This window comes from Oncorhynchus tshawytscha, linkage group LG19 (genome assembly GCF_018296145.1).
Source record: "Oncorhynchus tshawytscha isolate Ot180627B linkage group LG19, Otsh_v2.0, whole genome shotgun sequence".
In the NCBI taxonomy this organism is placed as follows: domain Eukaryota; kingdom Metazoa; phylum Chordata; class Actinopteri; order Salmoniformes; family Salmonidae; genus Oncorhynchus; species Oncorhynchus tshawytscha.
In genome coordinates, this window is record NC_056447.1 from 5529076 (window position 1) to 5543389 (window position 14314).

Sequence of the window (14314 nt, forward strand, 5' to 3'; positions counted from 1 at the left end):
TTCAACCACACCCAGGATGTGGCTAGTCCAAATTGGCCTGATTGAGCTCTGCACCCCCTGGGGAGTTGTGTGTGTGTGTGTGTGTGTGTGTGTATCCATTTCTGTTTATGTGGGTGTGTGCACTTTTGTGTGACTGTTTTTTTGACTCAACTGGTCACGCACTGCTCTGTTTACAGGTAGTTTCTGGTAGCGTTTGAGGAGGGGAGGTCATTTTTACTAAATTGGTGATAGAACACCAGACCGTAATGGGCTCAGGTCCGTTGCACTAATCAACCTAATTTATGTTTCCGTTGCTATAATCTTGTAGCGTTCTGTCGCACAGTATATAGCCAGACCACCTACAATACTACAATCATAGAATTACATATAAAAATAAGCATATAACCCTCAATTATAGGATATCAGTGACTACAAAACTCTACTGTCAAATCTCTGCATATTCATTAAGAACCAACACATAACGCATGGTCCCACACCAAGGTCTGGCAAAGTCTGGAACCAGGGATATCCTTGGACATTTTTAGAGGATCTCTATGGACTTCTGCTAGCCCCCAAAAGGTTTTCACTGAGCAAATATCAATTTTATCATACACTTAATTTAGCAGCTCTGTGGCTAAACCTGGCACTATATTGTCGTTGGGGGCACCCCCAGTTGTACCCTTCCGAATAAATGAAATGATTTCGTACATTTTTGGGGTGTCAAATCGCTAATTGGCAGCCCATCCCTTATGGGATTGATTTACACATGAACAAATATTACATACAACATTACAAGGATTCACAGTTATAATTATTCCGGTGTTTGTGGCAGTGTCCCATGCCAGGGACTTTTCCAACCTGGATTCCTTAAAGGGGAAATCTGGGATTGGAAATTATAACAAAACTACCACCCTGTCATTTGTTTCGGTAAACAGCTAAGGGGTGGGGCTGGAGAAATGTGACCACTCTCACATTTGAACTCAGGTCATGAGGCATTTTACAAGGTACTTTCTTTAAAAAATCAATGGCTATATCATGAATTTAAAAGTTTTTAAAAAATCTAAAGATTGACCCTTTTAAAGAGGGATGGAGTCACTGCCAGTTTAACCATCAGTGGGCATGAGGCAATGGATCACATCCATGTCAATGGATCACAATGCAAACATACTGTATAAGGAAGCCATTACTCACAGGCCTGCAGGAGTGCACAAAGCTGTACGGTACACTCAGGGGTGTCACGCATCCCCAACATCTGAGGGGGCATAAAGTACGTGAGGATGGCTGGGGAGTGGTCTGGAGGGGGGCTAGGCCCCTGTTGGAAAGTTGGCGAATTGGCATTTTTCAAACACCTGAAACAGCTTTTTCCTGCAATCTATAGCCATAATTATTATATTTAATTATATAGAAATGTCTATTTTTCTGCATATCTCTTGAGCTGTCTTTATCCTCCTGACTGGTGGTTATTTTGTTAAAGAAACCAAATCTTCTCTCCTGGGTAAAATATTGAAAGGAATGTGAGTCTTATTAATTGCTTGCTTTTCTTAGTCTACCAACCTTGCCAGCAGGCATGCCAGCTAAGATAGTTAGACAAGCTAGCTACTCTAACTTGACTGATAGCCTGATAGGCTTCTTGGTAGCTATTTATGAGATTGGGAACCTAGTGTGTTTGGGCTAGTTAAAGCCAACTTCATAAAATTGCTTGTTGGCTGGTAGTATTACAGAGAAACGACAGCAAAAAATGAATCCAAAAAATATGATTGCTATTATTTTTAACAGGACAAATCTGAGGGGTCACGTGCCCCTTATGGGCATGACGCCTCTGTGTACACCTCATGCCGCTAGCGCTGCCTACTAGCTCAGATGCTCAGGCTGTGTCGTGTACTCTGTCAGATGCACCGCTGCCAGATGACCTTGCTCTGCATGGATCTATCTGGGTCACATTACAAACAATGACAATTAGATCTGTATTGGTTTTTGCTTCGTGCACAAACAAAGCCTGAGTATTGATGATCCTGTGTGCGCTCATCCACTCAATAGCCTCAATCTTTTCATGTCTATACTGGGACCATACATCTATCTATACAATTGGCACACTGCTAGCTGAAACCCATACCAGGACATGTGAGAGTTACAGTATGGTGTTTTATTGATAAAATAAATTCTTACCATAGATTTTTACTGTGTATCATTTTGAACTAGAGGTAAAAAAAATAAAAAATGACTGAGACAAAAACAACTCGGTCCCTGTGTCCTGCTGTGACCCGTTGCTCCAGTTGGCCCTTGGCCTCCAACCTCCTTCACACACCACGTCACTCTGGAGCACTAGATGTCCCAGGATGGGTAGTGTCCCAGGGCTATTGTCCTCCCTCCCTCCTTCCTCCTCCTCAGGCCACCTTTTCTACCTCACTCCCCCTCTCTCTAAGTATGGCAGATTACAGCGTCTGTATGGCTCTTGAGGTAACCAGCCAAGCTGCAGCATGGTCTACGGTAGTGGTATTCAAACTTTTTCTTTGGGGAACCCATTATTATTCTCTTTTTATTTATTTCTGGGCACCCCATTTCTTTCCCAAGAATTTCTCGCGGCCCCAAATCTAATGACACAAGCTTAAAATCGTTACGTTTAGATTTTTACATCAACAAATAACTTTAAATTCCAATGAATACATTTACTTCATAAAATTGTATTTTTCAAATGATCTTTCGTAATGTTGAGTTGACCCACAACAGCCTCAATTCATTGGGTATTGGACTCTACAAGGTGTTGAAAGCATTCCACAGGGATACTGACCCATGTTGACTTCAATGCTTCCCACAGTTGTCAAGTTGGCTGGATCTCCTTTGGGTGGTGGGCCATTCTTGATACACACGGAAAACTGTTGAGCGTGAAAAACCCAGCAGCATTGCAGTTCTTGACACACTCAAACCGTTGCGCCTGGCACCTACTACCATACCCCATTAAATCATTTGTCATGCACATTCACCCTCTGAATGACACACATACACAACCCATGTCTCAATTGTCTCCAGGCTTAAAAATCCTTCTTTAACCTGTCTCTTCCCCTTTATCGAAACTGATTGAAGTGACATCAATAAGGGATCATAGCTTTCGCCTGGTCAGTCTAATGGAAAGAGCAGGTATTCCTAATGTTTTGTACACTCAGCGTATGTTGTCCAATACAATAATCTATACTTTTTTTTTTTTAACCCCACTGCAGTTCCTCGTCGCAACCCCGACTTTGAATACCACTGGTTTACGATGTGCCAAATCCTCTTGATGCAGAGGGGCCATCGCTGACGCAAATAGAGAGCGTCTGTCACCCATGGTGTCACGTAGAAAGGAAAATAGGGTGTCTGTCAATTTCTGTAGGTTTTATGTATGCATGTGTGTTACATTTTTTATATGTATATTTTTTTACATTTATCGAGGCAAGTCAGTTAAGAACAAATTCTTATTTACAATGACTGCCTACACCGGCCAAACCCGGACGACGCTGAGCCAATTGTGCGCGGCCTACGGGACTCCCAATCACAGCCGGTTGGGATGCAGCCTGGAATCGAACCAGGGTGTCTGTAGTGACGTCTCAAGCAGTGCCTTAGACCTCTGCGCCACTCGGGAGCCCATGAGTCTCTCTGTGTGTGTCCCCATGTCCTCTTGCTAAGGTGTGAAGTCTGTCAAGAGAGAATATGGTGTTGCCCTTAAATACTGCGAAGCCATATGCTCCTCCGTAACAGTATAGGAATAGGCCTACACCACACGAAAATACCTTGAGACTGTAAGAGGGCTTGAAGGAGCTTTCGGCTTTTTAGAAACAGCAGCTGTAGTTGTGCAAATCTCGGATTGAGCTTTAAGTCCAAGGTGCTTTGGCTTTTGACTCATTCCTGCTGATTGTGTGTGTGTGTGTTACTTTGAGTGTGTTCTGATGCATGCTGGCTTGGAAAAACCCTAGGCCCTAGTTATGAGACTGTGTCTGTGTGTACTAGTATTCTGTATTATGAGTAATTGTGTTTGTGACTTTGTGAGTGTGTCTCTTGAGAAGTAACATTAATCTCAGAGCAGGATGCCCCGTGGGCTTTAGGAAGAGGGTGCCGGGTTTATATACATCATTGGTGCCTCCCTAGTGGGCGACTGACTGCCTGCCTGGCCCTGAGCACAGAATCACACTGATCACACTTCACTGACAACAAGTGAGATTTGGGTCATATTCTACAAAAAATATGGTAAACAGTAAACACAGTCAATCTAGGGCAGTGTTCAAAGGAAGTTTAGTCATGCCTTCAAATCTTGTGGGCGAAAGATTAAAAAGTTTGTTCTGATGCATGCTGTCCTCTGAAAGCGCTGCCAGTTGCCAAGCACCCTCTCTCTAAAAAAAAACACACCGCACGTCCAGCGTATACCATTAAAGTGCGCCATCTAGGGGTAGTTCAAAGAGTTTCAGATAATTGGGCCACACAACAGCTCATCTGAGCCATTGCGTTGCTGCTGTTTACTAATAGCTTTATCAGAGCTCATTTGCACATAGTCAAAAGCCAAGTGTAGATGAAGGGGGGGAAAAAAACTTCAGGAGGAAGTCAAAAAATGACTTAATCTGAAAACCGCATGAAGCGTCAGTTCATCATCCAGTATAAGCATGTACATATTTCCCCATTTCAGTTTGGGGCCTGTGCTCAAAAAAAAAAGCATCTCAAGAGTAGGAGGGCTGATTTTTAGGATCCGATCACCCCTGTCCATATCATCTTATCAATCATTGTTCTGTTCTGTTGATTGTAGGCCAGTGACTGATAATGGCCATCATTTCTCTCAACAGATGTGAATGACTGTGTCGGCCAGCCGTGCAAGAACGGTGGCTCCTGCAGGGACCTAAATGGAGACTTCAACTGCCGCTGTCCGTCCCCCTACGTGGGCAAGCACTGCCAACTGCGTGAGCACCAGTCACACACACACACACACACACACTGGCTCTCTATTAGCCTTAGTCCCCCATGATCTTGTTAAGTGCAATAAAAGACATTAGGCTGAATGTGATAAAGAAAATCATAATGTAACCAAATGAAAGGCCCAGTGCAGTCAAAAATGTAATGTTCCTGTGTTGTGTGTGTATATAAATTTACATTATGAGGTTAAACTAATACTGTGAAATTGGTGATAATGTCCTTTTTTAGTGTAAGAGCTGTTTGAAATTTCAGCCTGTTTTGATGGGAGGGAGTTTTCACCTTCCTGGTGACATCACCAGGCAGTAAATTAGTTAATAGACCAATAAGAAAGATCCAAACCTTTGCCAATAACAGCTAGTCTTCAATTTCCCCCTCCCCTCTCAGACCACTCACAGATAGTCCTAGCTAGGGATGCAATGGGACGGTATATTACTGGAAACTTCTAAGTTTACCAGTAAACTAACATAATTTGGTAACTTTGAAGGATTTTATGGAATCTATCATAAGACATCTAGTGACCCTTTTTGGGTACTTCAGGTTATCACAGGTGTCTGTAATAATCTCTGGCCCTCAGTGTGTGGCCTTTCAAATATATGAAATAATGAATGAAGATGATTTTAAAATAAAAACTACAATGACAAAGCTGTAAAACATTATCCTAAATAAAAACAATACATTTAGTGAATACCATTGGTGTTTATTATGAGGTTTTCAGCATGAATATTCATTTTCCTTATATCTTAATGTTTTCATGTCAAACTGTTGGCAGTTGTCAAAAAAAGTCAATAGATTTGTGGGGCATGTATGTGTACTAATGTGAAATAATAAACCAGACTAACTTCACCACAGATTTGACCTGCTAGATTGTTCTTCATTGCTTCACTCCCTCAACCACTAGGTTCTGTGTCTGTCTGTCTCTGTCTGCCCTGTTTTTGTGACCTCTGTCTGTCTGTCTCTGTCTGCCCTGTTTTTGTGACCTATGTCTGTCTGTCTGTCTCTGTCTGCCCTGTTTTTGTGACCTCTGTCTGTCTGTCTCTGTCTGCCCTGTTTTTGTGACCTATGTCTGTCTGTCTCTGTCTGCCCTGTTTTTGTGACCTCTGTCTGTCTGTCTCTGTCTGCCCTGTTTTTGTGACCTATGTCTGTCTGTCTCTGTCTGCCCTGTTTTTGTGACCTCTGTCTGTCTGTCTCTGTCTGCCCTGTTTTTGTGACCTATGTCTGTCTGTCTCTGTCTGCCCTGTTTTTGTGACCTATGTCTGTCTGTCTCTGTCTGCCCTGTTTTTGTGACCTATGTCTGTCTGTCTCTGTCTGCCCTGTTTTTGTGACCTATGTCTGTCTGTCTCTGTCTGCCCTGTTTTTGTGACCTATGTCTGTCTGTCTGTCTGTCCCTCAGGCTGTATCTCTCTGTTGGGCATGGAGGGCGGAGGCATTGCAGAGTCTCAGATCTCGGCCTCGTCGGTGCACTACGGCATCCTGGGCCTGCAGCGCTGGGGGCCCGAGCTGGCCCGTCTTCACAATAAAGGCCTGGTAAATGCCTGGACCTCTGCCTCCCATGATAGGAACCCCTGGATAGAGGTCAGTACAGTACGACAGGCTGGCTCCAACACCACTGTCTGGCTCGTGTTCTCTAGGCACCAAATGGAAGAAAACTGACTGAAACCAGGAGAGGCTACATGGACTTGTCTAATGAGAAAGGCTCTTTTTTAGTATACCAAAACAGTTCTGGTGTTCCTAATGACCACGACCCTAATCTACTCTAGAAAGGATATCTCCATAGTAAAGTGGCTTCCACTTCCTCGTCTGCACTGATCTGAAAACATCATCATGGGGATAGGTGAAAGCAATATATTGTGGCTACCAACAAGGCAATAACATTCCCCTGTCTGGTTATTTCATATCAGTGCAGATGAAAGACAGGCAACAAGGAGATGCTTTAATTCTGACACAATTTAAAATGTGTTTGATTCTCGGAGGCTCTGCTCATTGCATGGATGCAATGCCGTGCTTCTACACCTGCATTGCTTGCTGTTTGGGGTTTTAGGCTGGGTTTCAGCTGATGTAAGAGGGGCTTTATAAATACAATTGATTGATGTTGTTGCTGTGGACCTTGTAACCACTTTTTTTTTGTCATTCCTCTCTATGTGCAGCGAAAGGTCCATGACTACGGGACCAAATGTCCACTCTTATATGGCAATACATTTGAAACAACGCGTTGTCGTTTGTGCAGATTAACATGCAGAGGAAGATGCGTTTCACGGGCATCGTGACGCAGGGCGCCAGCCGCATGGGGTCAGCAGAGTTCATCAAGGCCTTCAAAGTGGCGTCGAGTCTGGACGGGAGGACCTACACCGTGTACCGCCTGGATGGGCAGAAGAAGGACAATGTGAGTGAACACGCACAGGCGCGCACACTCTCTCAGATGTACACACAGACATATTATCAATATGGCTGTTGTAGAATTTGCACCCTCTTCACTGTGTAGTGTGCTTTTCTTTGTTCTATATTGGGAATAGTGTGCCATTTCCATGGAAATGAATGAAAGGCAAGACAAGGTACAAAATCTGTCGTTCTGCCCCTGAACAGGCAGTTAACCCACTGTTCCTAGGCCGTCATTGAAAATAAGAATTTGTTCTTAACTGACTTGCCTGGTTAAATAAAGGTCAAATAAAAATACTGTTTGATTCACATGGGGCCTGTTTTGTAAAGCTCAGGTGAAATTCAAGTAATGCATTTTGACATCACTCCCTCAAGTCATTATTTCGTAACATTTTTCATTCTTTTCTTCCTTTCTTCTATTTCTCCAGGTGTTTGTGGGGAACGTGGACAACGACAGCACCAAGACCAACCTGTTTGACCCTCCCATCATTGGCCAGTACTTCCGCATCATCCCCGTGGTCTGTCGCAAGGCCTGCACCCTGCGCATGGAACTGGTGGGCTGTGAGCTCAATGGTAAACACACACACACAAACTTGTTTTATTTATTTAACTAGGCAAGTCAGTTAAGAACAAATTCTTATTTTCAATGACGGTCTAGGAACAGTGGGTTAACTGCCTGTTCAGGGGCAGAACGACAGATTTGTACCTTGTCAGCTCGGGGGTTTGAACTTTCAACCTTCCGGTTACTAGTCCAACACTCTAACCACTAGGCTACCCGCACGCACACACACACACACACACACACACACACACTGATAACATCGTCAACAAACTGCATGGGGTTTGCTTTTCAGTGTGTGTCAGATGGTTACATCATACAGAATGTTTTGGTTTTACCAGAAGGTTTTTGGTTTAGGTCTGACTGAAAGTGTTTCAGTAGTGTTACTGAAGGGGGTTGGGTGGGGCTAACGTTTAGAAAAATTACTTTTCAAAACCATATGGACATTTTTTGCTGTGTAAATATTGGCAATGAGACCTATCATGTAAATGACTCAAATGTGTTGGGATTGTAACAAAAGAATAATATGCCAGTCACATTCATCATCACAGCCTTGTTCCCATGCCAGTATAACTAGATGAATATTTTGGAGTGCCTTCTATGTTTTCTCTGGTGTAACAACTTTCTGTACAAAGTTTCTGCACTTTCTATTTGCTTTATAATGATGCCATGAGTTCTCGCCAACACACTGCCGTTGTTTCATCTAATTAAGGGAAACTGATCTGTGTGTGTGTGTGTGTGTGTGTGTGTGTGTGTTTTTAAAAGTGATCCGCAATGTCCATCTGTGACTGTCTGTCAGAGCATGCTATGCCAGTTTATGCTTGGTTATGGTCTTTGCACCGCACGTACATGCATGTTACACAAAGCATCCTGCAATACAAACTGCATGGCACACAAGTGACACGCTTGGGCACCTGACACGCATGCTAGTGCTACTGTAGGCTCGCATGTTCACAGTACTACTCAACGACGCTCAGCCCAACTACAAGCATGCTGCGGCGTTCCTCGCTCTCTCTCCACCGTTATCGTTAGAGCCGTAGGTGAACGTACTTCGGCCAACTCCGTTTGAGTTGAGATGTATCATTTGAACGGCTGACATTTTGCCACCAAAAACCCCAAGGCAATTGCGTTCTCATTCTGCATGCAATTGCACTCTGTTTACATACTTGGAACACACATTTTTATGTCATCTCCACAGAGTGTTTTGTGACATCATGGAAGATAAGTTGTCCCAACTCTCTTCCCTATGGCTGTATAGCTGAACCAGGGTTTTCATTGACCGGACATTTGAGAAATTTACCGGATCCATATGTATTGGGTGTATAACCTGATTAGAGCGTCTACCCACAGTGTTCAGAATGACAGAGATCCCATTTCGATTATGGTAATTCATCTTAACGGAACATGCTAATTCGAGGCTGCAACAAAGTGCTCCATTGCCGAATTCCGATGCACACTATGAAGACGTGTTACAATAACTGTCCACGTTTTACTTTTCCTCAGTCAACAAGATGAGTAACGAACAGCAAAATCACAAGCCTATGTCAATTTACCATCTATCCCGCATTGTAGAAAATGTTACCTATTTTATTGGTCAGCTTGTCAAGAAAGAAATATCCTATTCAAAACAGACTTTTAGGACAGTTGTGGGACTGGCTACATACATTTTATTTTTAAAGAATGAGTCTGATGCAACAGATCAGAACTTTTAGCTTAAAATGTTGATAAACTATATTATTTATTCACATTTATAAGCAATGCGCGTAGGCCGTCATTGTTGATAAGAATTTGTTCTTAACTGACTTGCCTAGTTAAATAAAGGATCAATTAAAAATGTGTCCAAAAGTAGGCTACTCGTGAATGTTAGTTCCATAATACAATTAGCAGGAAAACACCTTTTGTCAAAAGTGCATCACACATGTGAGCAGTTTCATGTGACATGAAAATATCTATTAGAAATGTTGAAAGCGGAGAGAGATCTAAAGATGCAAATATGACTAGGATTGTGCCTTTGGCTACTGGACAATGAAAACGTTTATTTAAAACCAATAGAACATAAGAGAAAGAGGCTACTGGTTTCAATGGCATATGGAAGGAAGTCTATAAAGTAATTGCCTCCATGGATATGGTCGTTTTTTGGCTTGCTACTTTGAAGCAAGGTAAGACATGCCTCATAATATTTAGTAAAACATTCAGGCTTCAAACAATTTAAATATGTTTTCAAAATGCATACTGCCTCCAGCTCATAGCAAAGTGGTGTGTGACACGCTGATAAACCTGTCTTCTGTTGCCTATGCATTTGAATGGCAAATGGGTAGCGCGCATCAATTACCAGTTGGGAAATAAAAATAGTAGCTCTTTTTAACTGTGGCCATCAACTGTTATTGGCTTTTCACATTTTTTTTAACGTCCAAAACCCTAACAGAAACCCTAATCTGTACCGCATGACTACAGGCTGTCACTACTCACTCCACCTCCCCACAACTCTGGTCATCATGCATGTGCTTTCCCTGTGCTGCTCACTGACTGGCTGGCTTGGGCCTTGCTTCTCTGTCTGTCCCTTGTCTATCATACTTCTCTCTCTCTCTCTCTTTCCCTCCCGGTGCTCGTCGTCTCACTTCAGTGTATTCAAACACGGCAGGTTGCTCTGAGCCCATGGGCATGAAGTCGCGCCTGCTCTCCGACCGCCAGATCTCGGCCTCAAGTGTCCACCGCACCTGGGGAATTGAGGCGTTCACCTGGCAGTCCCACTACGCCCGGCTGGACAAGCAGGGCAAGACTAACGCCTGGACAGCGGCCACCACCAACCGCTCCGAGTGGTTGCAGGTAACTGCAGGAGGTTCAGAGGGAACCGTAGGAAGTGATGTGGTGTGGGTGTTGGACACTTGGTGGTCTGTAGCTGAGGGAGATACAGTTGAAGTCGGAAGTTTACATTACACTTAGGTTGGAGTCATGAAAACTCGTCAAACACTCCACAAATGTCTTGTTTTAAAGAACGATAGCTCTGGCAAGTCTGTTAGGACATCTACTTTGTGCATGACACAAGTCATTTTTCCAACAATTGTTTACAGACAGATTATTTCACTTATAATTCCCTGTATCACAATTCCAGTGGGTCAGAAGTTTACATACACGAAGATGACTGTGCCTTTAGACAGCTTGGAAAATTCCAGAAAATAATGTCATGGTTTTAGAAGCTTCTGATAGGCTAATTGACAACATTTGAGTCAATTGGAGGTGCACCTGTGGATGTATTTCAAGGCCTATCTCCAAACTCAGCGCCTCTTTGCTTGACATCATGGGAAAATCAAAGGAAATCAGCCCCCCAAAAATTGGAGACCTCCACAAGTGTGGTTCATCCTTGGGAGCAATTTCCAAACGCCTGAAGGTACCACGTTCATCTGTACAAACAATAGTATGCAAGTGTAAACACCATGGGACCACACAGCCGTCATACCGCTCAGGAAGGAGACATGTTCTGTCTCCTAGAGATGCATGTGCTTTGGTGCGAAAAGTGTGTGTGTATATATATATATATATACTGCTGCTCAAAAAAATAAAGGGAACACTAAAATAACACATCCTAGATCTGAATGAAATATTCTTATTAAATACTTTTTTCTTTACATAGTTGAATGTCCTGACAACAAAATCACACAAATTATCAATGGAAATCAAATGTATCAACCCGTGGAGGTCTGGATTTGGAGTCCCACTCAAAATTAAAGTGGAAAACCACACTACAGGCTGATCCAACTTTGATGTAATGTCCTTAAAACAAGTCAAAATGAGGCTCAGTAGTGTGTGTGGCCTCCACGTGCCTGTATGACCTCCCTACAACGCCTGGGCATGCTCCCGATGAGGTGGCGGATGGTCTCCTGAGGGATCTCCTCCCAGACCTGGACTAAAGCATCCGCCAACTCCTGGACAGTCTGTGGTGCAACGTGGCGTTGGTGGATGGAGCGAGGAATGATGTCCCAGATGTGCTCAATTGGATTCAGATCTGGGGAACGGGCGGGCCAGTCCATAGCATCCATGCCTTCCTCTTGCAGGAACTGCTGACACTCCAGCCACATGAGGTCTAGCATTGTCTTGCATTAGGAGGAACCCAGGGTCAACCGCACCAGCATATGGTCTCACAAGGGGTCTGAGAATCTCATCTCGGTACCTAATGGCAGTCAGGCTACCTCTGGCGAGCACATGGAGGGCTGTGCGCCCCCCCCAAAGAAATGCCACCCCACACCATGACTGACCCACCGCCAAACCGGTCATGCTGGAGGATGTTGCAGGCAGCAGAACGTTCTCCATGGCGTCTCCAGACTCTGTCACGTCTGTCACATGTTCTCAGTGTCAACCTGCTTTCATCTGTGAAGAGCACAGGGCGCCAGTGGCGAATTTGCCAATCTTGGTGTTCTCTGGCAAATGCCAAACGTCCTGCATGGTGTTGGGCTGTAAGCACAACCCCCACCTGTGGACGTCGGGCCCTCATACCACCCTCATGGAGTCTGTTTCTGACCGTTTGAGCAGACACATGCACATTTGTGGCCTGCTGGAGGTCATTTTGCAGAGCTCTGGCAGTGCTCCTCCTGCTCCTCATTGCACAAAGGCAGAGGTAGCGGTCCTGCTGCTGGGTTGTTGCCCTCCTACGGCCTCCTCCACGTCTCCTGATGTACTGGCCTGTCTCCTGGTAGCGCCTCCATGCCCTGGACACTACGCTGACAGACACAGCAAACCTTCTTGCCACAGCTCGCATTGATGTGCCATCCTGGATGAGCTGCACTACCTGAGCCACTTGTGTGGGTTGTAGACTCCGTCTCATGCTACCACTAGAGTGAAAGCACCGCCAGCATTCAAAAGTGACCAAAACATCAGCCAGGAAGCATAGGAACTGAGAAGTGGTCTGTGGTCCCCACCTGCAGAACCACTCCTTTATTGGTGGTGTCTTGCTAATTGCCTATAATTTCCACCTGTTGTCTATTCCATTTGCACAACAGCATGTGAAATTTATTGTAAATCAGTGTTGCTTCCTAAGTACACAGTTTGATTTCACAGAAGTGTGATTGACTTGGAGTTACATTGTGTTGTTTAATTGTTCCCTTTTATTTTTTTGAGCAGTGTATATGTACACAGTAAAACGAGTCCTATATCGACATAACCTGAAAGACCACTCAGCAAGGAAGAAGCCACTGCTCCAAAACCACCATTAAAAAAAGCCAGACTACAGTTTGGGGACATGGGGACAAAGATTGTACTTTTTTGGAGAAATGTCCTCTGGTCTGATGAAACAACAATATAACTTTTTGGCCATAATGACCATTGTTATGTTTGGAGGAAAAAGGGGGAGGCTTGCAAGCCGAAGAACACCATACCAACCATGGCAGCATCATGTTGTGGGGGTGCTTTGCTGCAGGAGGGACTGGTGCACTTCACAAAATAGATGGCGTCATGAGGATGGAAAATGATGTGGATATATTGAAGCAACAGCTCAAGATATCAGTCAGGAAGTTAAAGCTTGGTCGCAAATGGGTCTTCCAAATGGACAATGACCCCAAGCATACTTCCAAAGTTGTGGCAAAATGGCTTAAGGACAACAAAGTCAAGGTATTGGAGTGGCCATCATGAAGCCCTGACCTCAATCCTATAGAACATTTGTGGGCAGAACTGAAAAAGTGTGTGCGAGCAAGGAGGCCTACAAACCTGACTCAGTTACACCAGCTCTGTCAGGAGGAATGGGCCAAAATTCACCCAACTTATTGTGGAAGGCTACCCAAAACGTTTGACCCAAGTTCAACAGTTTTAAAGGCAATGCTACCGTTTGGCTAAGGTGTATGTAAACTTCCGACTTCAACTCTAGGCTAGAGTTGGTGCTGGTGAAAGTACTGGAAGATTCTCTCTGAAAGTTTACTCTCTCTAAAATTACTGACAATTTTGTTTTGAACTCAATTTATCTGGGTAAGCCTAAGATGTTCCAATGACACTATTCTTATTTTTCATGGCAGAACAGTGTGGTGGGGGATGCAGACAAATAAGGGCACAGATGAGAAAGTGGCAGACACACAGTGGGCTCAAACCCCCGTTGCCAGGAGGATTTGTAGTCTGGAGTCGGCAGCTTTGCCACTAGACCAGAGTCCGGCACTGAACCATGCTTGTTCTGACAATTCCTTCTTCTGTAACAGGTGGACCTGGAGTCCCCCAAGAGGATCACAGGCATCATTACCCAGGGGGCCAAGGACTTTGGGGCAGTCCAGTTTGTTTCTGCCTTCAAGGTGGCCTACAGCGACGACGGCCAGTCCTGGAGCATAGTCAAGGACGACGTCACCAGCACAGACAAGGTAGGTGGCAAAAATCTGTCTCTCCAAAGTAGTGTGTTCTCTTAGGGTGTTCTTAAAGGGGTGTTCCACCCAAAATACAACCTAACATGGTTTTTACACTAACCTTAAGTGGAGCATATTCCCCTGCCGTATGTATTTT

The 14314-nt window shown here is 44.2% G+C and overlaps 1 protein-coding gene across 2 annotated transcripts in view; it reads left to right on the forward strand.

Moving 5' to 3' along the window:
- The window catches only part of mfge8b (milk fat globule EGF and factor V/VIII domain containing b), a 45963-nt gene that overhangs the window by 28339 nt on the left and 3310 nt on the right, over positions 1-14314 (forward strand). Inside the window, exons 4-9 of one of the 2 annotated variants that reach the window (XM_024400352.2) lie at positions 4785-4898; positions 6302-6483; positions 7136-7291; positions 7713-7857; positions 10467-10669; positions 14020-14175. In XM_024400352.2, the coding sequence (XP_024256120.1) occupies positions 4785-4898; positions 6302-6483; positions 7136-7291; positions 7713-7857; positions 10467-10669; positions 14020-14175 (956 nt within the window). The remainder of the gene's footprint in view (positions 1-4784; positions 4899-6301; positions 6484-7135; positions 7292-7712; positions 7858-10466; positions 10670-14019; positions 14176-14314) is intronic. The other variant, XM_024400353.2, reaches the window with a different exon arrangement.